Raw genomic sequence first — 27026 nt, 5'->3', positions numbered from 1 at the left:
AATTTAGGGAGCTAGGTAGCAGATTAAAAAGCAGGACCTCTAAGGTTGTAATCTCTGGATTACTCCTGGTGCCACGTGCTAGTGAGTATAGGAACAGGAGGATAAAGCAGATGAATGCGTGGCTGAAGAGATGGTGCAGGAGGAAGGGCTTTAGTTTCCTGGATCACTGGGTCTGTCTCTGGCGAAGGTGGGACCTGTACAAGTCAGATGGGCTGCAGCTGAACCGAAACGGGCCCAACATCCTTGCAGGGATAAAAACAAGAAATGCTGGAACCACTCAGCAGGTCTGGCAGCATCTGTGGAAAGAGAAGCAGAGTTAACCTTTTGGGTCAGTGACCCTTCTTCGGAACACTGACCCAAAACGTTAACTCTGCTTCTCTTTCTCCAGATGCTGCCAGACCTGCTGAGTGGTTCCAGCATTTCTTGTTTTTATGTCAGATTCCCAGCATCCGCAGTATTTTGCTTTTATCCTTGCAGGGAGGTTTGCTAGTGCAGTTCAGGAGGGTTTAAACTAATTGGGCAGGGGGATGGGATACAGAGTAGAGGTATAGTAGGGGTTGATGCACAGCCAAATATAGAAGAGAACTAAGTCAGTCTGGAAGGCTGAGCAAATATAGACCTGTTAAGACATAAGCGAATAATGCAAGACTGGATTGCATCTATTTTAATGCAATGGGTCTTACTAGTAAGGCAGATGAATTGAGGGCGTTGATTAACACATGGGAATACGATATTATTGCTATTACAGAGACATGGTTGAGGGAAGGGCAGGACTGGCAGGTCAATATTCCAGTGTATAGAATCTTCAGGCGTGACAGGAGAGGGTGTAAAAGAGGTGGCATTGCACTGTTGATCAAGGAGTCAATTACTGCAGTAAGGAGGGATGATATCTTAGAAGGTTTCTCAAATGAGGCCATATGGACAGAACTTAAAAATAATAAGGGGGGTGTACTTTGTTGGGGGTGTACTACAGGCTTCCAAACAGTCAGGGAGAGATAGAGGAGCAGATATGTAGGCAAATCTCAGAGAGGTATAAAAATAATAGGGTAATAATAGGGAATTTCAACTTCCCCAATATCAACTGGGATAGTCTTAGTCAAAAGGCTTAAAGGGGGCAGAATTCTTAAACTGCATACAGGAGAGCTTTTTGAACCAGCATGTAGAAAGTCCTACAAGAGAAGGGGCAGTACTGGACCTAATCTTAGGGAATGAAGCCGGACAAGTGGTAGAAGTGTCAGAGGGGAAGCATTTCGGGGATAGCGACCATAACTCTAAGATTTAAGGTAGTTATGGAAAAGGACAAAGAGGAATCTGAAATAAAGGTAATGAATTGGGGGAAGGCCGATTTCAGTATGATAAAACAGGATCTGACCAAAGTGGACTGGGCGCAGCTACTTGTAGGAAAATCTACATCAGACAAGTGGGAGTCATTCAAAAAGGTGAGAGAGAGAGTTCAGGGCCACCATGTTCCCGTAAAGCTGAAGGTTAGGACCAACAAGTCCAGGGAACCCTGGATGTCAAGGGATATAGAGGATTGGATAAGGGATAAAAAAAGGAGGCTTATGGCAGATTCAGATGGCTGAAAACAGCAGAGGCTGTAGAGGAATATAGAAAGCGTAGTGGAGTACTTAAAGTAATAAGAGCAACAAGGGGGCATGAAAAAACACTGGCAGGCAAGATAAAGGAAAATCCCAAGGCATTTTGTAAGTATATTAAAGGCAAGAGGATAACCAGGGAAAAAGTAGGGCCCATTAAAGACCAAAGTGGCAATGTGTCTGTGGAGCCAGAGGACGTAGGTGAGGTTTTAAATGATTACTTTTGGAGAAGGACGACGGAGGTGTAGAGATCAGGGAAGGGGACTGTGATATGGTTGAACAAATTAACATTGAAAGAGAGGAAGTATTAGTGGTTTTAGCAGGCTTATAAGTGGATAAATCCCCAGGCTGCTACGTGAGGCAAGGGAGGAGATTGCAGGGGCTCTGACACAAATTTTCAAATCCTCTCTGGCCACAGGAGAAGTGCCAGGAGACTGGAGGACAGCGAATGTGGTACCATTATTCAAGGAGAGTAGCAGGGATAAACCAGGTAATTACAGGCCACTGAGTCGAACATCAGTGGTAGGGAAACCATTGAAAAAATTCTGAGGGACAGGATTAATCTCCACTTGAAGAGGCAGGGATTAATAAAGGATAGTCAGCATGGCTTTGTTAGGGGGGAGATCTTGTCTAACAAATTTGATTGAATTTTCCAAGTAGGTGACTAGGTGTGTCATCTTTGGCCTCCTTATCTCGAGAGACAATGGGTCAGCGCCTGGAGGTGGTCAGTGGTGTGTGGAGCAGCGCCTGGAGTGGCTGTAAAGGCCAATTCTAGAGTGACAGACTCTTCCACAAGTGCTGCAGAAAAATTTGATTGTCGGGGCTGTTACACAGTTGGCTCTTCCCTTGCGCCTCTGTCTTTTTTCCTGCCAACTGCTAAGTCTCTTCGACTCGCCACTCTTTAGCCCCGCCTTTATGGCTGCCCGCCAGCTCTGGCAAACGCTGGCAACTGACTCCCACGACTTGTGATCAATGTCACAGGATTTCATGTCGCGTTTGCAGACGTCTTTAAAGCGGAGACATGGACGGCCGATGGGTCTGATACCAGTGGCGAGCTCGCTGTACAATGTGTCTTTGGGGATCCTGCCATCTTCCATGCGGCTCACATGGCCAAGCCATCTCAAGCGCCGCTGACTCAGTAGTGTGTATAAACTGGGGATGTTGGCCGCCTCGAGGACTTCTGTGTTGGAGATACGGTCCTGCCACCTGATGCCAAGATGAAGTTGATGTAGTCTACATGGACTTCAGTAAGGCTTTTGATAAGGTCCCACATGGGAGATTAATTAAGAAGGTAAGAGCTCGGGATCCAGGGCAATTTGGCAAATTGGATCCAAAATTGGCTTAGTGGCAGGAGGCAGAGAATGATGGTCGAGGATTGTTTTTGCAATTGGAAGCCTGTGACCAGTGGTGTACCACAGGGATCGGTGCTAGGATCCTTGCTGTTGGTAATGTACATTAATGATTTAGACGTGAATATAGCAGGTATGATCAGTAAGTTCGCAGATCACGAAAATTGGTGGTGTTATAGTGAGGAGGAAAGCCTTAGATTAAAGGCCAATATCGATGGGCTGGTAAGATGGGCCGAGCAACGGCAAATGGAATTTACTCCTGAGAAGTGTGAGGTGATGCATTTTGGAAGGACCAACAAGGCAAGGGAATACACAATCGGTGGTAGGACCCTAGGAAGTACAGAGGGTCAGAGGGACCTTGGTGTACTTGTCCATAGGTCACTGAAGGCAGCAGCACAGATAGATAAGGTGGTTAGGAAGGCATATGGGATACTTGCCTTTATTAGCCGAGGCACAGAATATAAGAGCAGTGAGGTTATGATGGAGCTGCATAAAACGCTAGTTAGGCCACAGCTGGAGTACTGTGTATAGTTCTGGTCACCACACTATAGGAAGGATGTGATTGCACTGGAGAGGGAGCAGAGGAAATTCACCAGGATGTTGCCTGGGCTGGAGCATTTCAGCTATGAAGAGAGACTGGATAGGCTAGGGTTGTTTTTCTTAGAGCAGAGAAGGCGGAGGGGGGGGGGACACGATTCAGGAATACAAAATTATGAGGGGCATTGATAGGATAGATAGGAAGAAACTTTAGTGGAGGTGTCAATAACCAGGATAGTTTTAAGGTAAGGGGCAGGAGGTTTTTGAGGGGATTTGAGGAAAAATGTGGTTGGAATCTGGAACACACTGCCTGAAGGGTTGGTAGAGGCAGGAACCCTCACAACATTTAAGAAGTATTTAGATGAGCACTTGAAACGCCATAGCATACAAGTCTACGGGCCAAGTGCTGGAAAATGGGATTAGAATAGATAGGCGCTTGATGGCCAGCGTGGACATGGTGAGCCAAAGGGCCTGTTTCTGTGCTGTATAACTCTGACTCAATGAATTGCCTACTAGTGTTGTTCAAGCTTGCAAATGATGAATGGGCACATTGTTGAGGTACTGGAGCACCGTTGTTGCCAAAGAACCACAGGTTTGGAGGTCTTCGGGAAGAATGGAGAGTATTAATATATTGAACCCAGAGGCCAAGTATGTATCTGTCGGAACTGCTGACTACACAAAATTAAATCAATAAATGAAGGGCAAGGATGCAATTTGCCCAAGGTAATGAAAAGCAACTCAATCTGAAAGCCTCAATCTGAGAGATTTGCTTACCAGGTAAGCAAAAAGCCAATTCAGCTCATCTAATGTAGGATCCTTATAACCAGAGTCCATCTTGAACTGGGACCCAAAACACCATGGAAGATTTATTCCAGAAATGGAAGCTCAAGCCAAACCCCTACAATAGTCACTGCATTCCATCTTGATAACAGGAATGCTATGTGCATACCAAAAGCGACCCTCTGCAGCAATACAGTGCAACATGACCCCCACTCTGACTTATCACGGAGTGAAGCTGGACCAAACTTACAGAAGCACCAGAAGAAGATAACCGCCAAGTTGAAGACAAGGGTCAACCTGGTCCAGAAACTGACAAGCACAAAGTTGGGGAACATCAGCATCAGAGCGCCGGATGTCAGTGATGCCCCTTGTGTACTTCCTAGCCGAGTACCGTGCATTGGCATGCAACAGAAGTAATCACGTGTGACTTGATGACATCCAACTGAACACTGCAACGTGGTGTATCGCTGGAACCCGCAAGTCGTCCCCAACACCCTGGCTGCTGCACATTGCTCCGTCCATTCGCGGCGATGCTGCAACCCTCTGGGAAGTCCAACGAACTGAAGAAAACGAACGTCTCCCCATCCACCAGGACCTCAGCAACATCCCTCAATATCACTTGAAGCTGCACAAGCCCTTTTGGACCCATGAGTTTAATCTTCGACAATGCGACTTCAACCCTGATGAAGCCTGGAAAGCCGAATGGAATGGTTTGTCACGAGAAGTCACAAACAAATGCCCCGTGAAAGACCGGACACAGAAAATTCCTGACTTCATAAGAACACAAGAAATAGGAGTAGGAATAGGCCTGCTCCGCCATTCAATAAGACAATGGCTGACCTGATCTTGGCCTCAACTCCACTTTCCTGCCTGTTCCCCATAACCCTCTACTTCCCTATAGTTCAAAAATCTATCTCAGCCTTGAATAAATCCAACAACCCAAGATCCGCAGCTGTCTGGGGTAGAGAATTCCAAAGATTCATAACCAGAGAAGACATTCCTCCTTATCTCCATCTTAAATGGACGGCCCCTTTGTCTGAAAACATGCCCCCAGTTTTAGATTCCCCCCCATGAGAGGAAACATCCTCTCAGCATCTACCCTGTGGTCTTTTGCAAAACTCATGGGCAACCCTAAACTGCATCTACACAAGCCATGGCAGATGCGGATCCCTGACGCACAAACGGAAAATGGAAAACTCTCCAGTGCACAACTTTGGTCACCCAGAACAGACCATGGAATGTATAATGATTCAATGCCTAATTCACAAATATGAAGGAGACATCACAGCAATACATCTGATACAATTACCTGGCTCAAACACATGAAAGTAAAATTACAGCTGTTGCTTTACACCTACATCAGCCATATGGGTGCGTGCGAGAGACAGACAGACAGAGAGAGAGAGAGAGACAGACACGGAGAGAGGGAGAGAGAAGGGAAAAACTTCAACCCATCCCCATGGGTTGGGTTTGAATAATGCTGGTCGCGGGGGTGAAAAGGCACCACCCAGCTTATTCCCCACCACCCGCCCCACTCTCTGAACCCTTACCTATTTTAATAAAGGTGGCCCAGTGTCATCAACCAAAAGACAGCATAAGTGCCTACTCTTAAGGAGGCACCACCAATGTAATTTACACACTAATTAAAGAAACCTAGAATTTCAAATTATATTATTGCTTGTGCCAATTAGACACTTTATACACTGCATGCTCACCAGTTGTGGATAGTTTCATTTCTCAGAGATCCTCAATCACCTCAAAATGTCCCTATGTAGGGGATCCCACGGCATTATTGTGCAGAGGAGTAGGGGACATCTCCTGTTGCCCTGGCCAATATTTATCCTTCAACCAGCACCATAAAACAGTTTAATCAATCAATTATTTAATTGCTGTTTGTGGAAGCTTGCTGTGCACAAACTGACTGCCACGTTTTCAACATTAAAACAGTGACTACACTTATATAATACACTTTTGGACATCCTGAGGTGATGAAAGGCACTATGCAAATCTTCCTTTCTCAAAGCCCTTTGTTTCACCAAAGCTTCAATCACCCATCATAAGGTCTCCCTCTAAGTTCAGTGTATCTGTCCCTCTTGTCAATGTCTCTGCTGACATTGCTCAAGGTGCTAGATAACTGCAACTTGTTGCGGTACTTCACTCTAGCTCAACATGCCCTCTCAAGATACAACCCAATTTCACATGGTCGCTGTCTACAATAGCACTGCTGGGTGAAAGTGAATGTAGCTGGATATTCTACTGTCAACGCTGCATAATCTAATAGAGAACAACATTGGTCAAGTGACCAATGGTAACCACACAGAGGAAAACACCAAATATTAACTCCAAAATATCCCATTCTTTGCAATTCCCTAACTGTATCAAAAATACCTTACTTAAAATGTGGCTTCATCGACCATGCCTTCTCCTGAAGGGAATTCAGTGATTTCCCCAAATGCCTTAAGTGATCATGGCACAGTATGGTTTAGACCCAAACTCTCAATCTGTGACTTTGGTGAGTCAGTTGATTGCAGCTAAAAGGCAATCAACCTCAGTGACCATGGGCATAAGGGAAGTGGGAACAAAGGTGAGAATATGTCAGACATGGCTTCTGCACCTTTTTTCAAAAAATTATCAAGCCATCGCTGACAAGGCCAGCATTTATTGCCAATCCTTAGATGGTGGTGACAGGCCTTCTTGCGCCACTGCAGACTGTGTTTGTGATGGGTCGATACAGAGTTGGTGTGGGACTGGAGTCACATATAGGTCAGACTAGGTAAAGATTGTAGGTTTCCTTCCCGAAAGGGCAGCAGTGACGCAGTTGGGTTTTTATGACAATCTGACAACACTATGGTCACTTTTAGTGATAGCAGCTTTTTATTTCCAGATTGTTTAAATTGAATTCAAATTCTCAAGCTGCCATGGTAAGACATGAAGTCATGTTCTCTGAATTATTAGACAGGGATCTGGGTTACTAATCCACTAACAAACACAACACTACACTACCATACCCAATAATAAGCAATATCAAGCTACTCCCAATGGAAGTTGCATGTTTGGGGACACCAGTTGTGGACAAGATGTGCATCAGACGCGGCTATAATACCCTGAGAGCACCATCTAGCTTATATACAGAGTCAGCGATGATGTACTATGGGAGCTCTGCATCGTCAGTGGTGCCATTATTTAGTTGAGATGTTAATCCGAGGCCCTGTCTGCCCCCATGGTTGCATGTAAAAGACTGTGTGAAGAGCAGGGGAGCTCTCCCCGATGTTCTCATCAATATTTACCCTGCAAACATCACCAAAAAACAGATTATCTGAATATTTATCTCATTGTTGTTTGTGGGACCTTGCCGTGCCCAACTTGGCTGCCACATTAGCCTGTGACACAACAGTGACTCCACATCAAAAGTACTTCACTAACTGTTAAGTGCCTTGGGATGTCCTGTGGTGTTGAAAGGCACGATATAAATGCAAGTTATTTTCCTCAGTTGAAAACTCAGGGGGACGCCAGTTTGGATTAATTTCTTATTCCATAACTGAGCCCCACTGGGCAACCAAAGCAGAGAAAAAAAATACACAAAGGATAAAAATAGCAAAGCAAACGAAACATAGTAAATTCTAGAAATCCACATCAGGACAGACAGCCTGAAGGTGTAAATAAAAAAAGCAAGTCAATGTTTCTAGTGACCCCTCCCCATCCAAGTTCACTTCTTGATGAAGGGTCCTCACCCTCAAGAACCCATCTTCACCCTCTCTGAGACCAACCGGCTGTGTATTTCCATAATATTCTGCAGGCTTCTCATTTTAATATATACAGCTGGTCAAAATCCAGTTTAGAAAATAATGTCTATCAAGGACTTCCTATTGCTGAGTAGAGAGTTTTTTGGTTAAAGAAAGTGCTCCTTCATTTGAATATTTTTTGTTTCATTTTAAAAGAAAGTAAAATTCTTCCTGTTACACACAAGGAGATTTACACAGAGTCACTGCAGTCTGGCTGACTAGCAAGCGAAAGAGTTTTTAAAAAATACTTTGTATGTGTTTTACTATAGAATTTTATCATGAATTTTCTCCCTCATGGCTATGAGTTTGAGGTAACAGCTTGAAATGACTCAAGATGGCATCCAACTGTCTTCGTGGGTAAATGATAGTCACTGTGTATTTGGGTTTTGGCTGGCTAAATTGCCAGTCTGGTGTTTATTGCCCTTCATTTTGCCCCCATTGTGTCCAGTGCAATGAGATGGGGCCAACTGCTGAGTGTTTTACACCAAACACTAGCACTTTGCCAAATAAGAGAGCCCCTTCACTCCCCAACCAAACCCCCTATTTGTTCACCCCAACTGCACCCACCATCAACCTACCATTCTCCCTACCTCTGTACCACTGTGCAGTTAAAATCTAACCCAGGCTGCTCTTAGGGCCCAACCCATCTCCCCAATCTCTTTGGTGTCGCCAGCACCACCGCCCGCCCATTACAAGTACGCGAGCGTCGTGGATTTCAGGCCTTGCGTCTCCCTTTCCCAAAGCTGTCCGGTGTGTTTTTTTCCATCCTCCCCCCTTTCAAAGTTTACCCGCCATTTATTTTACCTTCGAGCCAAAAAAAGGTTGGGAGATGGCTGGAGGCAAAATAGGGGATTAAAACATGAGGGAGAGAGTGACCATCACAGGGGCCCTGGTTTCAGTCCTTCAAGACCTTCCCGTGGGGCATTGCTTCCCAAAACAGTCCAAACTCTATTTTTTTGTACCCTCACCCCCAAAATCACATTTCATTTCCTAAATGTAAGTTTCACTGGAAACCCGCCGTGTAACAATTAAATAAATCAATTAAGTCAAAATAATAATAGATATTTTGATCACTTACTCGGTCGGGTGCTCTGGGTCATAAGCGTCCCCCATCTTCACCGAGCGGCGCTATTTTACTCAGAACATTCAGCATTAAAAAGAAAAAAATAATAAAACAACGAGAAAGAAAAATCTCCCAACGAGTCTCCCAGCCGGCGTGTAAATTTCCACCTTGGTTTGGAACGTTAGGACCTTTCCTCTCGGGGCGACTGGCAACTCGACGTTCTGAAATTAGAATCCCGGCGCCCGCGACGTTCCAAAATCGAACCTTTTTGTATCAATCCTCTCCCGATCCGATACAAATTCAGCTTCTGTCCATGCTCGCTGCTCCGCCGCCGGTCGCCTTATGGAATCCACACACGAAGCCCTTCCCTCTAAAACATCCTTTCTATATATTATCGTACCTTGTGTGTACATACACCAGGCACACGATCTTTTTTAATCCCCGTTTAGCCTCTGCAAAAAAAAATTGAAACGTGAAAAAAAATCTTTCATCAAAAAGGAACGCAATTTTTTACATTTAAAACCATTTTAATTTGTATCTTTTTCTTTCTGTTTTCTCTCTTGTATTAAGCACACATTTTATATGTGTGTTTTTTTTCAGGCTCGAGAAAGAACACTAGGACGATGTACGTCGCTCCGTAACAAACGGAAATGAACCAAGAAGAGTTTTTTTTTAAGAGACTGGGGCTTTCCTGTGAAATTGACAGCCGCTTGGGCCAATTGAAAGTGCCTGGCTGGCTTGTGAAACTGACATAATAAGAGACATTTTATTATCGTTCATTCATGGGAGTTACTGCTGAAAACCGCCAGGTTTCTGTTTGTTTCTCCGCAGTTAGGTATGTGTTTGTTTTTGAAATAACTCCTTTTCTGATTTTCTTCCCCTAAAAATATCTGTTGCAGACGTGATTCTAAAACACACTTGTTTAAACTTGAGGAACAAAAGGAAAGTTGGTTCGTTCATTCTGTTTATAAATCCTTTAAAAAAAAACTCTTTTCCTGCAGATGTTTTTAAATGAATCGAGTTCAACATGAACTTTGTCCATTTGGAGCGACACTGATTGGGATATTGGAAGGCGGTTTCCTGAATCGTAACTCAACCACCAGGCACTTTCAGTTTTTTTTTCTCCGATACGATCACCAGGCAACAGGCTGTGACCAATAGAATTAATGTATAACACTGTACAGAATAATAACACGTGCATTACTGGTGGGTTCATAGTTTTTGGAAACAGCAGAAAGTTAAACTGATTTCAGAGTGGCCCAGACTTTAGACACAGTTAAATCCTAGAATTTTATAGCGCAGAAGGAAGCCATTCTACCCATCGTACCTGTGTCAGCTCTTTGAAAGAGCTATCCAATTAGTCACACTCTCCTGCTCTTTCCCCATCGTCCTGCAATTTTTCCCTTTTTGAACATATATCCAATTCCCCTTTGAAAATTGCTATTGAATTTGCTTACACCACCCTGTCAAGACAGTGTGTTCCAGATCATCATAACTCACTGTATAAAACAAATTCTCCTCATCTCCCATCTATTTCTTTTGCCAATTATCTTAAATTTGTATCCTCTGGTTACCGATCCTCCTGCCTTAGTACTTTGGTTCCTTAGTACCTTTTACCTATCTTTGTGAGCAATAATTGGTTACTGGTAGCATACCCACCTCTAAGTCTAAGAAAATGCAGGAGTTGAACCCCAAATAAGTTCCAGCTCTGAATAGGGCATTGCCATCAGTGAGATACTCGTGTCTGATGGGTGTCTTTGGGCCCCCTTTTATCATATTGGTTGTGGGAGCCTGTAAAACCATATGGGAATAACCACCCTATCAGCTGGTATAAAGATGGTTATTGCCATGGAAGGAGCATTCAACCCTGTCAGACTGTTGATCAGCTTCTACTCTACATTATTCTCCAAGAAGCAGGCTATTTATCTCATCGAGCCTGTTCTGCCATTCCATTAGATCATGGCCGATCTCTACGTCAACACTATTTGTCTTTTATCCATATAAGATGCAAAATGAACAACCTCTCTCTGACTTGATGGCTAGGTGCACTGACTAATGTGATGCTGAGCCATTCTCCTAAATTTGATGGGGGTGTAGGGAGTGGAGGATTTATTGGCTTTATTATCACTAAACTAGAGAGGGGTTTCTATCTGGTTTCTTCCTGCTGGGAAGGGTATAAGTGAATATTGAGTGAGTGCAGGGTAATTCACCAACACCTAATATCTAGGCTCTCATGGATGAGGTAGTGAATGTTGCAAAATTACAGAAACCACAAAGAGTTTCCATGGGATACTTTTTGCCCCATGATCTTGTGTATGGAAGCGAGGGGAAATCTGTCTTATCTACATTATTAGTAACCTCCTGAGTTTTTAAAAATATATTTCCAATTGGGGCAATGTTGGCAAACTGCACTTACTGTCCAGCCGTAGCTGCCCTGCGAAGGTGGTGGACAACTCAATCAGTTCAGAGGCCATTAAGAGTCAACCATGTATGTGGGATTGGAGCCAGAGGAGATTTAGGTTCAGAGCAGATTTATGAGGATGTTGCCAGGAATGGGGAATTTTAGCTATGGAGAAAGCCTGGACAGGCTGGGTTGTTTTCTTTGGAACAGAAGAGGCTGAGGGGAGAATTAATTACGAAGTATAAAATTATGAGGGGCTTGTTTCCCTTGGCAGACAGAACAATAACCAGAGGGCATAGATTTAAAGTAATTGGCAGAAGGATTAGAGGGGTGTCGAAAAAACATTTCACCCAGAGAGCGCTGGGGGTCTGGTATTCACTGGCTGATAGAGTGGTAGAGGCAGAAACCCTCATCACATTAAAAAAAAATACTTGGATATGTACTCGAGGTGCTGTAATCTACAGGACTATGAACCAAGAGCAGGAAAGAGGAATTAGGTTGGAAAGCTCGATTTCAGTTGGTGCAGATCATAGACTCATAGAAAGTTTACAGCACAGAAAGAGGACATTCGGCCCATTGTGTCTGCGCAGGCCGAAAAATGAGCCACCCAGTCTAATCCCACCTTTCAGCATTTGGTCCATAGTCCTGCAGATTAGGGACTTGAGGTGCATATCCAGACATCTTTTGAACGAGTTGAGGGACTCAACCTCAACTACCCTTTCAGGCAGTGAGTTCCGGACCCCCACCACCCTCTGGGGGAAAGACGTTTTCCTTATCTCCCCTCTAATCTTTCTACCAATCACTTTGAATCTATGCCCCCTCATCACTGACCTCTCTGCTGAGGTAAATAGGCCTTTCACCTCCAATCTATCCAGGCCCCTCAAAATTTTGTACATTTCAATCAGATCTCCCCTCAGCCTTCTCTGTTCCTAGAACAACCCCAGCCAATCCAATCTTTCCTCATAGCTGCATTTTTCTAGTCCCGGCAATATTTGTACCCTCTCTAGTGCAGTTACACCCTTTCTGTAATGGGGAGACCCCCAGAACTGCGCACAGTACTCAAGTTGTGGCCTAACCAATGAGTTATACAGTTCCAGCATAACCTCCCTGCTCTTATATTCTATACCGCGGCTAATAAAGGAAAGGATTCCATATGCCTACATAACCACCTTATCGACCTGTCCTACTATCTTCAGGTATCTGTGGACATTCACTCCAAGTTTCCTCACTTCCTCAACACTTCTCAGTATTTTCCCATTAATCGTGTATTCCTCTGCCTTGTTTGACCTCCCCAAATGCATCATCACACACTTCTCCAGGTTGAATTCCATTTGCCACTTTTCTGCCCACCTGACCAGTCCATTGATATCTTCCTGCAGGCTACAGCTATCCTCCTTGCTATCTACCACACGGCCAATCTTTGTGTTCTCTGCAAACCTCTTGATCATGCCCCCTAGATTTACGTCCAAATCATCAATAGACACCACAAAAAGCAGGGGTCCCAGTACTGAGCCCTGCAGAACTCCACTGGTAACAGCCCTCCAAGTCACAAAAACACCCCTCAACAATTACCCTTTGTTTCCTGTCACTGAGCTAATTTTGTATCCACCTTGCTACATTTCCCTGGATCCCATGGGCTTTTTTTTTAACCAGTCTGCCATGTGGGACCTCGTCTAAAGCCTTGCTAAAATCCATTTAGACCACATCAACTGCACTACCCTCATCTATCTTCCTTGTTACTTCTTCCAAAAATTAGTTCAAGTTGGTCAGACAAGATCTTCCCTTAACAAATCCATGCTGACTATCCTTGATTAACCTGTGCCTTTCTCAGTGACAGTTATCCTGTCTCTCTGAACTGATTTCAATAATTTTCCCACGACTGAGGTTCTGATGAAGGGTCACTGACCTGAAACATTAACACTGCTTCTCTTGCCACAGATGCTGCCAGACCTGCTGAGTATTTCCAGCATTTCTTGTTTTTATTTTTTATTTGAGGTTAGACTGACTGGCCTGTAATTATTCGGTCTATCCCTCGCTCCCTTTTTAAACAGAGGTACAATGTTAGCAGTCCTCCAAACCTCTGGCACCACACCTGTATCCAGTGAGGACTGAAAAATGATGGTCAGACCTTCTGCTATTTCCTCTCTTGCTTCTTTCAACAGCCTGGCGTACAGTTCATCTGACCCTGGTGATTTATCAACTTTCAAGGATGGTAATCCTATTAATACTTTCTCCCTATGTTTATCACATCCAATACTTCACACATCTCTTCCTTAACTAAAATATCTGCATTGTCCCCCTCTTTTGTGAAGACAGACGCAAAGTATTCCTTAAGAACAATACCAACAGCTTCTGCCCCTTCACATACCTTTTATGTGACCTACTCTCTCCTTAGTTATCCTCTTACTCTTAATGTATTGATAAAACATCTTTGGGTTCACCTTGATTTTGCTCGCCAACATTCTTTCATGCCCTCTCTTAGCTTTCCTAATTTCCTTTCTGATTTCACCCCTCCATTTTCTACTCCTTTCGGCTTTCTGTAGCATTGAGTTCTCGGTGTCGAACATAAACTTTCCTTTTCTGCCTTATCTTACCCTATAAGCTCCTTAACATCCATGTGGCACTAGATTTGGCCATCTCACCCTTTTTCTTTGTGGAAACATGTTTACTCTGAACCCCTTGAATCTTCCCTTTGAATGCCTCACACCGTTCTGACACTGATTTACCTTCAAGTAGCTGTTTCCAGTCCACTTTCACTAAATCACTCTTCAGCTTAGTAAAATTGGCCTTGCCCCAATTGAGAACTCTAACTCCTGTTTTATCCTTGTCCTTTTCCATAATTATGTTAAAACTGACTGAATTATGATCACTACCATCAAAATGTTCTCCCACTGCCACCCCTTCCACCTGCCCATCTTCATTTCCTAAAACTAAGTCTAAAACTGCGCCCTCTCTTGTTAGACTTACAACATACAGGGCAAAAAATGTTCTGAATGCACCTCAAGCATTTTAGTTTAGTTTAGTTTAGAGATACAGCACTGAAACAGGCCCTTCGGCCCACCGAGTCTGTGCCGACCATCAACCACCCATTTTTTATACTAATCCTACACTAATCCCATATTCCTACCACATCCCCACCTGTCCCTATATTTCCCTACCACCTACCTATACTAGGGGCAATTTATAATGGCCAATTAACCTATCAACCTGCAAGTCTTTGGCATGTGGGAGGAAACCGGAGCACCTGGAGGAAACCCACGCAGACACAGGGAGAACCTGCAAACTCCACACAGGCAGTACCCAGAATTGAACCTGGGTCGCTGGAGCTGTGAGGCTGCGGTGCTAACCACTGCGCCACTCCTTCTTCTTTTCTCACTAAAATTATCCCAGTTAATATAGGGGTAGTTATACTACTATTAACGCCATATTGTTTTTGCACCTCTCAGAGATTTGCCTACATATGATGGCCTGAATAGCCACCTTCTGTGCTGTAAATTTTCTGTATATTTCTACTAGGTAGGGTTGATAAGTTTCCTTCCCTGAAGGCCGTTAATGAACATACTTGGGTTTTCGAGATACTTTCCCCACCCTAGTTTCAGTGGTAGCACTCTGACCTCTGAGTCAGAAGGCATAGGTTCAAGCCCCACTTCAGAGCCTTGAGATAATCCAGACTTACACTTCAGTGCAGCACTGAGAGAGTGCTACATTGTTGGATATGCCACCTTGCAGGTGAGATATTAAATCCTTGCCCTGTCTGCTATCTCAGACCCCATGACAACTATCTGAAGAAGAGCAGGGGCGTTCTCTCCAGTGTCCTGACTAATACTGATCCTTTACCAACATCACTAAATACTGGTTATCTGGTCATCTGTCTGTATGTGTATATGTGCCTCTCTTTCATTATCGGTTTCTCTCACTCACTGTCTGCCTCTCACTGTCTAAACGCAATTTTAACCTGCACAGTGGGAATTGGGTGGATCTGAGTCAGACGGCCGTTTTAGACTTTGCCCAATTTTGAAATCAGTGGAGAGTAAAATCAGTTAGGTTGTAAAAAAAAGGAGGGGCGCAGTGGTTAGCACCGCAGCCTCACAGCTCCAGCGACCCAGGTTCAATTCTGGGGACTGCCTGTGTGGAGTTTGCAAGTTCTCCCTGTGTCTGCGTGGGTTTTCTTCGGGTGCTCCGGTTTCCTCCCACAAGCCAAAAGACTTGCAGGTTGGTAGGTAAATTGGCCATTATAAATTGCCACTAGTATAGGTAGGTGGTAGGGAAATACAGGGACAGGTGGGGATGTTTGGTAGGAATATGGGATTAGTGTAGGATTAGTATAAATGGGTGGTTGATGGTCGGCACAGACTCGGTGGGCCGAAGGGCCTGTTTCAGTGCTGTATCTCTAATCTAAACTAAAATGGGTGTCTGTCTCCAATTCGTTCCTTTCCCATTAGGCGGATTGTATTACAATCGTGCCCATGTGTCTGTTTTTCTCCTCCCTATTCCATATTATTTCCTACGGACGTTATTCACAGAATCGCTACAGTGCAGAAGGAGGACATTCGGCCCATTGTGTCCACACTGGCTCTCCAAAAGAGCAATTCCCTCAGTTCCATTCCCCTGCTTTCTCCCCATAATGCTGCACATTCTTTCTGTTCATATAACTGTCACATTACCTTTTCAATGCTTCAATTGAACCTGCCTCCACCACATTCTCAGGCAGCGCATTCCAGACCTCAACCACTCGCTGCATGAAAAAGTTTTTCCTCATGTCACTTTTGCTTTTCTTACTAAATACTTTAAATCTGTGCCCTCTTGTTCTTGATCGTTTCACGAGTGGGAACAGTTTCTCTCTGTATGCCCAAGATGGCTCCTGAGCTATAAACTCCCTAGGAAGCTCCCTTGCTGTTCAACTCTATCCATGGCCATCTGCTCCCATTCTTAGTGTTTTCTCCCCCAATCTACCCTCTTAAACTGTTTAAATTCCCCTGGCTCTTTAATCAGCTCATTTTAGCCCTAACTACAAGCTAACAGCTAGTTTAATGTTAACTGGGCACACTGCCCTCCCCCAGCCTTACCTGCTCTTTGGTTTCCTCACTGAGCACTCAAGGGAATTGAACGTAATCCGGACGAAATTGCTGGTGATACTTTGATCTTCGATCCTGCTGTCTACACCGTCCAGAGTGTCCGCGGCCACGGCGTGCAGTAAGTCCATTGTAGAGAAGAAGGAGCAGCGGGACCCTAGGGCAATAAAACTATCATAGAGGGGAAGCCTTGCGAAAAAGGTGCCCCGAACACGTAAAAAAGCCACGAACGGCTCCTCGGCCGCAACTTCAAAGCGCCCGCAGGAGATGTGAGGCTCGTAGCACAACTGCAGCGCAATGTCGGCGAATTCCTGCTGGCACCAGCGCCCGAGGCTGTCGCTCACCTCCCGGAGGACACAGATGAGCTTTCCCGGCGTCGATGGTGGGAACTGATGAAATGGTTTATTACCTGCACCCCCTTTCCCCACCCCCCTTCCCCCTCCTTACCCCTTCCCCTTCCCAGCTCCACTCTCCCAGCTCACCCCCCCCCCCACACCACCCTCCCCCACCTCCTCCCCCCTCGCAACCCCTTCCCAGCACCCCCCTCGCACCATCTTCCCCCTGCACCCCCTTCCCCTGCACCCCCCCCCACCCCCTTACAGCCCCCTTCCCAGCTCCCCCTCACACCCCCTTCCCTCCACCCCTCCCCCTCGCACCCCCTCCTCCCACCGGCATCCTCCTACCCCTGTGTAGGGGCCCTAACAACCCACTGCCTTGTGGGCGTCTCGGGAGAGACCAAGGCTAAGGGAGTAAACCCGAACAGAAAATCCGGAGCGGAACCCCGTAGGCGGTCATGTGTCACCTTTGGCATGTTTCCGGCAGTTCCTGCAGCCATACCGGTGTCAAACGTCGTGCTCTGCACTCCTTTGGATCCCACCAGAAAGGCCGAGAGGGGGGTTTTGACGCTTGGGCAACTCTCAACCTCCATACATCCGCCCAGGGATGCGCCATGGAGAGGTCACCATAGTTGCCTCACTGCGACTGAAACAACACGGAAGGCAGCAGTTACGGGTTATAAGTCCAGCTCAATTGGCGTAGAGATTGGGCGCCACGGATTGCCTTTGTCAGTGGGAGAGGTGCCTTTGTCAGTGGGAGAGGTCATCGCACCTCAGTGGACAGCTACCGCCCGCCTCAAACCGGGCAGCCCCCGGTCAATAAGGTTCTGTCCTGCCACAGTCCATCTGCTTCAATGGGTGCTTGGAGCTCAGGGTCATTGCCCGAAAAGTGGACTGCAACACCACACCAAACAACACGATAAAAGGAAAGAAGGTACCAGCCCTTCGCTTTGCAAGCTGGAACGTCAGAACTATGTGTCCTGGCCTGTCGGAAGACCTTACACAAATCAACGATTCTTGGAAGACCGCTATCATTAACAACGAGCTCAGTAGACTCAATGTAGACATTGCAGCACTTCAGGAGACACGCCTCCCTGCGAGTGGATATCGAAGAGAGCAAGACTACACCTTCTTCTGGCAGGGTAGGGATCCTGAAGAACCAAGACAGCATGGAGTGGGCTTCGCCATCAGAAACTCCTTGCTCAGCATGATAGAGCCTCCCTCAAATGGCTCTGAACGCATACTGTCCATCCGACTGCTCACCGCCTCTGGTCCAGTACACCTACTCAGCATCTATGCTCCAACACTCTGCTCCCCACCTGAAGCTAAAGATCAGTTCTACGAGGAACTCCATAATATCATTAGTAGCATCCCCAACACCGAACACCTATTCCTGCTGGGGGACTTTAATGCCAGGGTTGGGGCCGACCATGACTCATGGCCCTCCTGCCTTGGGCGCTATGGCGTTGGAAGGATGAATGAGAATGGACAGAGACTGCTTGAGTTGTGTACCTATCATAACCTCTGCATCACCAACTCGTTCTTTCACACTAAAACCTGTCACCAGGTTTCATGGAGGCACCCAAGATCGCGTCGTTGGCACCAGCTGGACTTCATTGTCACAAGGCGAGCCTCCTTAAACAGTGTCCAAATCACACGTATCTTCCACAGTGCAGACTGCAACACCGACCACTCCCTGGTGTGCAGCAAGGTTAGACTCAAACCAAAGAAGCTGCATCACTCCAAGCAGAAAGGCCACCCGCGCATCAACACAAGCAGAATTTCTCATCCACATCTGTTACAAAAATTTCTAAGTTCACTTGTAAAAGCCCTTCAAAACACTCCCACAGGGGATGCTGAGACTAAGTGGGCCCACATCAGAGACGCCATCTATGAGTCAGCTTTGACCACCTACGGCAAACGCGCGAAGAGGAATGAAGACTGGTTTCAATCTCATAATGAAGAGCTGAAACCTGTCATAGTCGCTAAGCGCATTGCACTGTTGAACTACAAGAAAGCCCCCAGCGAGTTAACATCCGTAGCACTTAAAGCAGCCAGAAACACTGCACAAAGAACAGCCAGGCGCTGTGCAAATGACGACTGGCAACACCTATGCAGTCATATTCAGCTGGCCTCAGACACCGGAAACATCAGAGGAATGTATGATGGCATAAAGAGAGCTTTTGGGCCAACCATCAAGAAGATCGCCCCCCTCAAATCTAAATCAGGGGACATAATCACTGACCAACGCAAACAAATGGACCGCTGGGTTGAGCACTACCTAGAACTGTACTCCAGGGAGAATGTTGTCACTGAGACTGCTCTCAATGCAGCCCAGTCTCTAGCAGTCATGGATGAGCTGGACGTACAGCCAACAAAATTGGAACTCAGTGATGCCATTGATTCTCTAGCCAGTGGAAAAGCCCCTGGGAAGGACAGCATTACCCCTGAAATAATCAAGAGTGCCAAGCCTGCTATACTCTCAGCACTACATGAACTGCTTTGCCTGTGCTGGGACGAGGGAGCAGTACCTCAGGACATACGCGATGTCAATATCATCACCCTCTATAAAAACAAAGGTGACCGCGGTGACTGCAACAACTACCGTGGAATCTCCCTGCTCAGCATTGTGGGGAAAGTCTTTGTTCGAGTCGCTCTAAACAGGCTCTAGAAGCTGTCTGAGCGTGTCTACCCTGAGGCGCAGTGTGGCTTTCGTGCAGAGAGATCGACCATTGACATGCTGTTCTCCCTTCGTCAGATACAGGAGACATGCCATGAACAACAGATGCCCCTCTACATTGCTTTCATTGATCTCACCAAAGCCTTTGACCCCGTCAGCAGACGTGGTCTCTTCAGACTACTAGAAAAGATTGGATGTCCACCAAAGCTACTAAGTATCATCACCTCATTCCGTGACAATATGAAAGTCACAATTCAACATGGCGGCACCTCATCAGAGCCCTTTCCTATCCTGAGTGGCGTGAAACAGGGCTGTGTTCTCGCACCCACACTGTTTGGGATTTTCTTCTCCCTGCTGCTTTCACATGCGTTCAAGTCTTCAGAAGAAGGAATTTTCCTCCACACAAGATCAGATGGCAGGTTGTTCAACCTTGCCCGTCTAACAGCGAAGACCAAAGTACAGAAAGTCCTCATTGCTGACGATGCTGCTTTAACATCTCCCACTGAAGAGTGTCTGCAGAGTCTCATCGACAGGTTTGCGGCTGCCTGTAACGAATTTGGCCTAACCATCAGCCTCAAGAAAACGAACATCATGGGACAGGACGTCAGAAATGCTCCATCCATCAATATTGGCGACCACGCTCTGGAAGTGGTTCAAGAGTTCACCTACCTAGGCTCAACTATCACCAGTAACCTGTCTCTAGATGCAGAAATCAACAAGCGCATGGGAAAGGCTTCCACTGCTATGTCCAGACTGGCCAAGAGAGTGTGGGAAAATGGCGCACTGACACGGAACACAAAAGTCCGAGTGTATCAAGCCTGTGTCCTCAGTACCTTGCTCTATGGCAGCGAGGCCTGTACAACGTATGTCAGCCAAGAGCGACGTCTCAATTCATTCCATCTTCGCTGCCTCCAGAGAATACTTGGCATCAGGTGGCAGGACCGTATCTCCAACACAGAAGTCCTCGAGGCGGCCAACATCCCCAGCTTGTACACACTACTGAGTCAGCAGCGCTTGAGATGGCTTGGCCATGAGAGCCGCATGGAGGATGGCAGGATCCCCAAAGACACATTGTACAGTGAGCTCGCCACTGGTATCAGCCCCACTGGCCGTCCACGTCTCCGCTTTAAAGACGTCTGCAAACGCGACATGAAGTCCTGTGACATTGATCACAAGTTGTGGGAGTCAGTTGCCAGTGATCGCCAGAACTGGCGGGCAGCCATAAAGGCGGGGCTAAAGTGTGGCGAGTCGAAGAGACTTAGCAGTTGGCAGGTAAAAAGACAGATGCGCAAGGGGAGAGCCAACTGTGTAACAGCCCTGACAAATAAATTTTTCTGCAGCACCTGTGGAAGAGTCTGCCACTCTAGAATTGGCCTTTATAGCCACTCCAGGCACTGCTCCACAAACCACTGACCACCTCCAGGCCACCTCTCGAGACAAGGAGGCCAAAGAAGAACTGTGTCCAGACCCCTCATAATTTTGAATACCTCTATCAAATCACCTCTCAGCCTTCTCTTCTCCAAGGAAAACAGTCCTAACTTCTCCAGTCTATCTTCATAACTGAAATTCCTCATCTCTGGAACCATTCTCGTGAATCTTTTCTGTACCCTCTCAAATGCCCTCACGTCTTTCCTGAAGTGCGGCGCCCAGAACTGGACGCAATACTCCAGCTGAGGCCGAACTAGTGTCTTATACAAGTTCAACATAACTTCCTTGCTCTTGTACTCTATACCCCTATTAATAAAGCCCAGGATACTGTATGCTTTATTAACTGCTCTCAAGCTGTTCTGCCACCTTCATTGACTTATGTACATATACGCCTAGGTTACTCCATGAGATTCTCGCTAAACGGTGTGATAAATGGCTAATGTCTTCTCCTTTTCCTCCAGGAATGTCCACCATTTGGCTACAGGTCGGGCAGTGTGGCAATCAAGTGGGACAAGAATGGTGGAAACTGGTTACCAGTGAAAGGGCTCCAAATTCTGCAGTGGACAGGTAAGTGATCTCACCTGGAAAGGGTCTGTTGCTGAGAAGGCTGTGAATTTGGGTCAATTAGAACTTTTATGACTGAGATCAATAGTTTTTTTGGGATAAGCATATCAAGCAATCAAAGATATGGAGAAAAGGTGGGTAAATGGAGTTGAGGTGCAGAACATCTATCATCTAATTGGCTAATCGAATGATGGAGCAGGATCAAGGGGCTGAATTCCTGTGTTCTGATGTTGCATTGACTTTTCAGTCTCATCAAACGGGCCTTTGGCCTTCCCATTTGGCACTCTCATGAGCTAATGAGTAAAAGTACTACTTGGTGTAGCACTAAGCCACTTAGATCAAAAGGTTTCAGATTCAAATTTCAATCTGTGCTGAGTTTACTGACCTCACCAGAGCACCAGATGGGCTGTACAATTGACTCTGACTCTATGTGTGTGTCTGCCTACCTCCTCTACATCTACTAATCTCTATGTATGCCATGTATTTGGCCCTATGCTAGGGTGGGGGAAATTAGCAGGGATCCCACTACCAGTTGGTATTCTTCGACCATTAGCTGTTTATTGGCTGAGTGAAAAGAGGATTGGGCACAACTATGATGCCCGCACAGTCAAATAGCCCATCGGAATTCATTTCCTAACTTCACCCATGAAGAATGGGAAATTCCGTGTAGTATTGTATCCAGGTAGGGTCTGCGGCTTCTAGAGAGGAGAGGACAAAATTAGCGAAAGAAGCAGCCAGAGGCACCTACCTATTGGGTGTAGAAAGTCAACTGTGTAACAAGCAGCCAACCACTCGGACCAAATTTGGAAAGATCCTTGTTTGCTCTATTTGGAACAAATTCAATCTGAAAATAGACGGAGTCCTTGTGGAAACAAAGTCTGGCACTGAGCAGACATTTTGATGATTAGGGAATATATTTTTCCAACTGACTATTATTAGTTTTCTGTATTAATTCCATTATCAATCCTTCAAAAGGAAGTAAATGCAATGTGGAATAATCCTCAGTTACCAGAGTGCGGGAACTTGGGGTTCATTTGGAAGGCTTGTGATCTGAAAGTTGAGAGGAGGCATTTCCGAGCAGGAAGGAATGGGGAATCTGTGGGGGCCCATTCTCCATCACTCAGGAATGTCTTACCGGCTGAGGAGCAACCTTGGTAGTGGATAATCCACTTGCTGGTCTAGTGAGTAAAGGCACTACCTGGTGTATCTTTAAAGGAAAGAACTTGCATTTATATAGAGCCTTTCATGAACACAGGATATCCCAAAGTGCTTTATAGTCAATTAAGTGTTTTTGAAGAAAAAACAAGAAATGCTGGAAATACTCAGCAGTTCTGTCAGCATCTGTGGAGAAAGAAGCAGAGTTAACTTTTCAGGTCAGTGACCCTTCTTCAGAACTGAAAAATGTTAGAAATGTAAAAGATTTTAAGCAAGTAAAGCGGGGGGTGGGGCAAGAGATAACAAAAGAGAAGGTGTTGATAGGACAAGGTCACAGAGAATAACTAACCAGAAAGTCATGGAACAAAGGAAAACGGTATGTTAATGGTGTGCTGAAAGACAAAGTGTTAGTACAGAGGAGGGTGTGAATAGACTGGAAAGCACAAAGTACTCCAAGCACAAACATTAAAAATTAAGAAAAAACAGAAACAGTGGGTAGGCACAGCAAAACCAAACTAAACACACTAAAAACTCCAAAATAAAATAACCAAAGAAAAAACAAAAAAAGGAAAAATAACTATACGTAAAAAGGGGGGGACCGTCAAGCTCTGAAATTATTGAACTCATTGTTCTGTCCGGCAGGCTGTAGTGTGCCGTAGGATGCTGTTCCTCAAGCTTGCGTTGATGTTCACTGGAACAATGCAGCAATCCCAGGACAGACACGTGAGCATGAGAGCAGGGGTGGTGTTGAAATGGCAAGCAACTGGAAGCTCGGGGTCATGCTTCTGGACTGAGCAGAGGTGTTCCGCAAAGCGGTCACCCAGTCTGCGTTTGGTCTTCGCAGTGTAAAGGAGACCACATTGTGAGCAGCGAATACAGTATACTAAATTGAAAGAAGTACAAGTAAATCACTGCTTCACCTGAAAGGAGTGTTTGGGGCCTTGGATAGTGAGGAGAGAGGAGGTAAATGGGCAGGTATTACACCATTGCGATTGCAGGGGAAAGTGCCGCGGGAAGGGGACGAGGCGGTGGCGGTAATGGATGAATGGACGAGGGTGTTGCGGAGGGAACGATCCCTTCGGACTGCTGACAGGGGAAGGGAGGGGAAGATGCGTTTGGTAGTGGCACCACACTGGATGTGGCGCAGGATGATCCTTTAGATCTGGAGGCTGGTGGGGTAGAAAGTGAGGACAAGGGGAACCCTGTCACGGTTCTGGAAGGGAGGGGAAGGGGTGAGAGTAGAGGTGCGGGAAATGGGTCAGACACGGTTGAGGGCCCTGTCAACCACATTGGGGGTGAATCCTCGGTTGAGGAAAAAGGAAGACATGTTAGAAGCACTGTCGTGGAAGGTAGCATCATCAGAGCAGATGCGTCGGAGATGGAGAAACTGGGAGAATGGAATGCAGTCCTTACAGGAGGCAGGGTGCAAAGAAGTGTAGTCGAGGTAGCTGTGGGAGTCTGTGGGCTTATAATGAATATTAGTAGACAGCCTATCCCCGGAGATGGAGACAGAGTAGTCGAGGAAGGGAAGGGAAGTGTCGGAGATGGACCATGTGAAGGTGAGAAAAGGGTGGAAATTAGAAGCAAAGTTGATAAAGTTTTCCAGTTCGGGGCGGGAGCAGGAAACAGCACCGATACAGTCATCAATGTACCGGAAAAAGAGTTGGGGGAGGGGGCCTGATTAAGACTGGAACAAGAAATGTTTGACATATCCCACAAAATGACAGTCATATCTAGGACCCATGCGGGTACCCATAGAAACACCTTTTACTTGAAGGAAGTGAGTGGAGTTCAAGGAGAAGTTGTTCAATGGGAGAACATGTTCAGCCAGGCAGAGGAGGGTGGTGGTGGATGGGGACTGGTTGGCCTCTGTTCAAGGAAGAAGCAGAGAGCCCTCAAACCATCCTGGTGGGGGATGGAGGTGTAGAGAAATTGAAGTGTTTTTTAAGTGTGTCCTCGGTGTAATGGAGGAAGCACAGCAGCCATTTTGCATGCAGCAAAGTCCCACAATGAGATACGTGACCAGTTAATATATTTTTGTGATATTTGTTGAGGGATAAATTTTGGCCAGTACTGGAGGAAGAACTCCCCTGCTCAATTTCAAATAGTGACATGGGATCTTTTACATCCACCTCCAAGATCTCCGACAGTGCAGCGCTCCCTTAGTACTGCACTGCAGTATCAACCTAGATTATGTGCTCAAGTTCCTGGACTGGGGCTTGAACCCACAACCTTCTGACTCAGGTGAGGGTGCCACCACTGAGCTACGGTTGACATCAAAGCAGATTATAAATGTTAACCAAATTTTAAAAAGGGTGTAGGAACTCTCTCTGAGAAGTGCAAGAACAATAAGGCAGTAATAGTAGGGGATTTTAATTATCCCAAAATTAACTGGGATAGTTTTAGTGTGGAAGGAATTGAGGGAGCAGAATTCTTGAGGTGCATTCAGAAGAACCTTTTTTGCCCAGTATGTCGCCAGGCCAACAAGAGAGGGCGCAGTTTTAGACATAGTTTAAGGAAATGAAGATGGGCAGGTGGAAGGGGTGGCAGTGGGAGAGCATTTTGATGGTAGTGATCATAATTCAGTCAGTTTTAACATAATTATGGAAAAGGACAAGGATAAAACAGGAATTAGAGTTCTCAATTGGGGCAAGGCCAATCTTACTAAGCTGAGGAGTGATTTAGCGAAAGTGGACTGGAAACAGCTACTTGAAGGTAAATCAGTGTCAGAACAATGGGAGGCATTCAAAGGGAAGATTCAAGGGGTTCAGAGTAAACAAAGAAAAAGGGTGAGACGGCCAACTCTAGAGCACCATGTATGTCAAAGAGTTTACAGGGTAAGATAAGGCAGAAAAGGAAAGCTTATGTCCGACACTCAATACTGCAGAAAGCCGAGAGGAGTATAGAAAGTGGAGGGGTGAAATCAAAAAGGAAATTAGGAAAGCTAACGGAGGGCATGAAAGAATATTGGCAAGCAAAATCAAGGTGAACCCAAAGATGTTTTATCAATACATCAAGACTAAGAGGATAACTAAGGAGAGAGTAGGGCCCATAAAAGACCAAAAAGGTAACCCATGTGTAGGGGCAGAAGATATTGGTATGATTCTTAATGAATACTTTGCATCTGTCTTCAGAAAAGAGGGGAACGATGCAGATATTGTATTTACGGAGGAAGAGTGTGACGTATTAGATGTGATAAACATAGGGAGAGAGGAAGTATTAATGGGATTAGCATCCTTGAAAGTTGATAAATGACCAGGGTCAGATGCAATGCATCCTAGGCTGTTAAAAGAAGCAAGAGAGGAAATAACAGAGGGTCTAATCATCATTTTCCAGTCCTCACTGGATATAGCTGTAGTGCCAGAGGATTGGAGAATTGCTAATGTTGTACCTCTGTTTAAAAAGGGGGCAAAGGATAGACCAAAATAATTACAGACCAGTCAATCTAACCTCAGTAGTGGGCAAATTATTGGAATCTATTCTGAGAGATAGAATAAACTGTCACTTAGAAAGGCACAGGTTAATCAAGGATAGTCAGCATGGATTTGTTAAGGGAAGATCTTGTTTGACCAATTTGATCAATTTTTTTGAAGAAGTAACAAGGAAGATTGATGAGGGTAGTGCAGTTGACGTGGTCTACATGGATTTTAGCAAGGCTTTTGACAATGTCCCACTGGTTAAAAAGAAACCCATGGGATCCAGGGAAATGCAGCAAGATGGATACTAAATTGGTTCAGTGGCAGGAAAGAAAGGGTAATTGTTGACGGTTGTTTTAGTGACTGGAGGGCTGTTTCCAGTGGCGTTACACGGGGCTGAATACTGGGTCCCCTGCTTAACGTGGTGTATATTAGTAATTTGGACATAAATCTAGGGGGCATGATCAAAAAGTTTGCAGACAACACAAAGGTTAGCCGTGTGGCAGATAGCGAGGAGGATAGCTGTAGACTGCAGGAAGATATTGATGGTCTGGTCAGATGGGCAGAAAAGTGACAAATGGAATTCAACTTGTAGAAGTGTGAGGTGATGCATTTGGGGAGTTTAAACAAGGCAAAGGAATACACGATTAATGGGAAAATACTGAGAAGTGTAGAGGAAGTGAGGGACCTTGGAGTGAATGTCCACAGATCCCTGAAGGTAGCAGTACAGGTCGATAAGGTGGTTGAGAAGGCATATGGAATCCTTTCCTTTATTAGCTGAGGTATAGAATATAAGAGCAGGGAGGTTATGCTGAAACTGTTCAACTCATTGCTTAGGCCACAGCTTGAGTACTGTTTGCAGTTCTGGT

At 45.6% G+C, this 27026-nt stretch overlaps 2 protein-coding genes across 8 annotated transcripts in view; one reads left to right on the top strand and one right to left on the bottom strand.

The window, feature by feature from the left end:
• The window catches only part of setd2 (SET domain containing 2, histone lysine methyltransferase), a 128229-nt gene extending 118489 nt beyond the window's left edge, over positions 1 to 9740 (bottom strand). For all 4 annotated transcript variants that reach the window (XR_010975031.1, XM_068031516.1, XM_068031520.1 and 1 more), the window contains exon 1: positions 9122 to 9740. Coding sequence is in view for 3 of the 4 variants with exons in the window: in XM_068031516.1 (XP_067887617.1) it covers positions 9122 to 9143 (22 nt within the window). In the remaining variant the exon portion in view is untranslated. The remainder of the gene's footprint in view (positions 1 to 9121) is intronic.
• Positions 9741 to 9871: 131 nt separating this feature from the next.
• The window catches only part of LOC137369868 (tubulin delta chain-like), a 109400-nt gene continuing 92245 nt past the window's right edge, over positions 9872 to 27026 (top strand). For 2 of the 4 annotated variants that reach the window (XM_068031515.1, XM_068031512.1), the window contains exons 1-3: positions 9890 to 9941; positions 10108 to 10312; positions 21484 to 21589. In XM_068031515.1, coding sequence (XP_067887616.1) covers positions 10273 to 10312; positions 21484 to 21589 — 146 coding nt within the window. In that variant the 5' untranslated portion in view covers positions 9890 to 9941; positions 10108 to 10272. Of the gene's footprint in view, positions 9942 to 10107; positions 10313 to 13679; positions 13720 to 21483; positions 21590 to 27026 lie in introns of those variants that run through there. The other 2 variants (XM_068031513.1, XM_068031514.1) reach the window with 2 other exon arrangements.

Source organism: Heterodontus francisci, chromosome 5, assembly GCF_036365525.1.
Source record: "Heterodontus francisci isolate sHetFra1 chromosome 5, sHetFra1.hap1, whole genome shotgun sequence".
Lineage (NCBI taxonomy): Eukaryota > Metazoa > Chordata > Chondrichthyes > Heterodontiformes > Heterodontidae > Heterodontus > Heterodontus francisci.
This window is presented reverse-complemented; position numbering and strand designations above follow the sequence as displayed.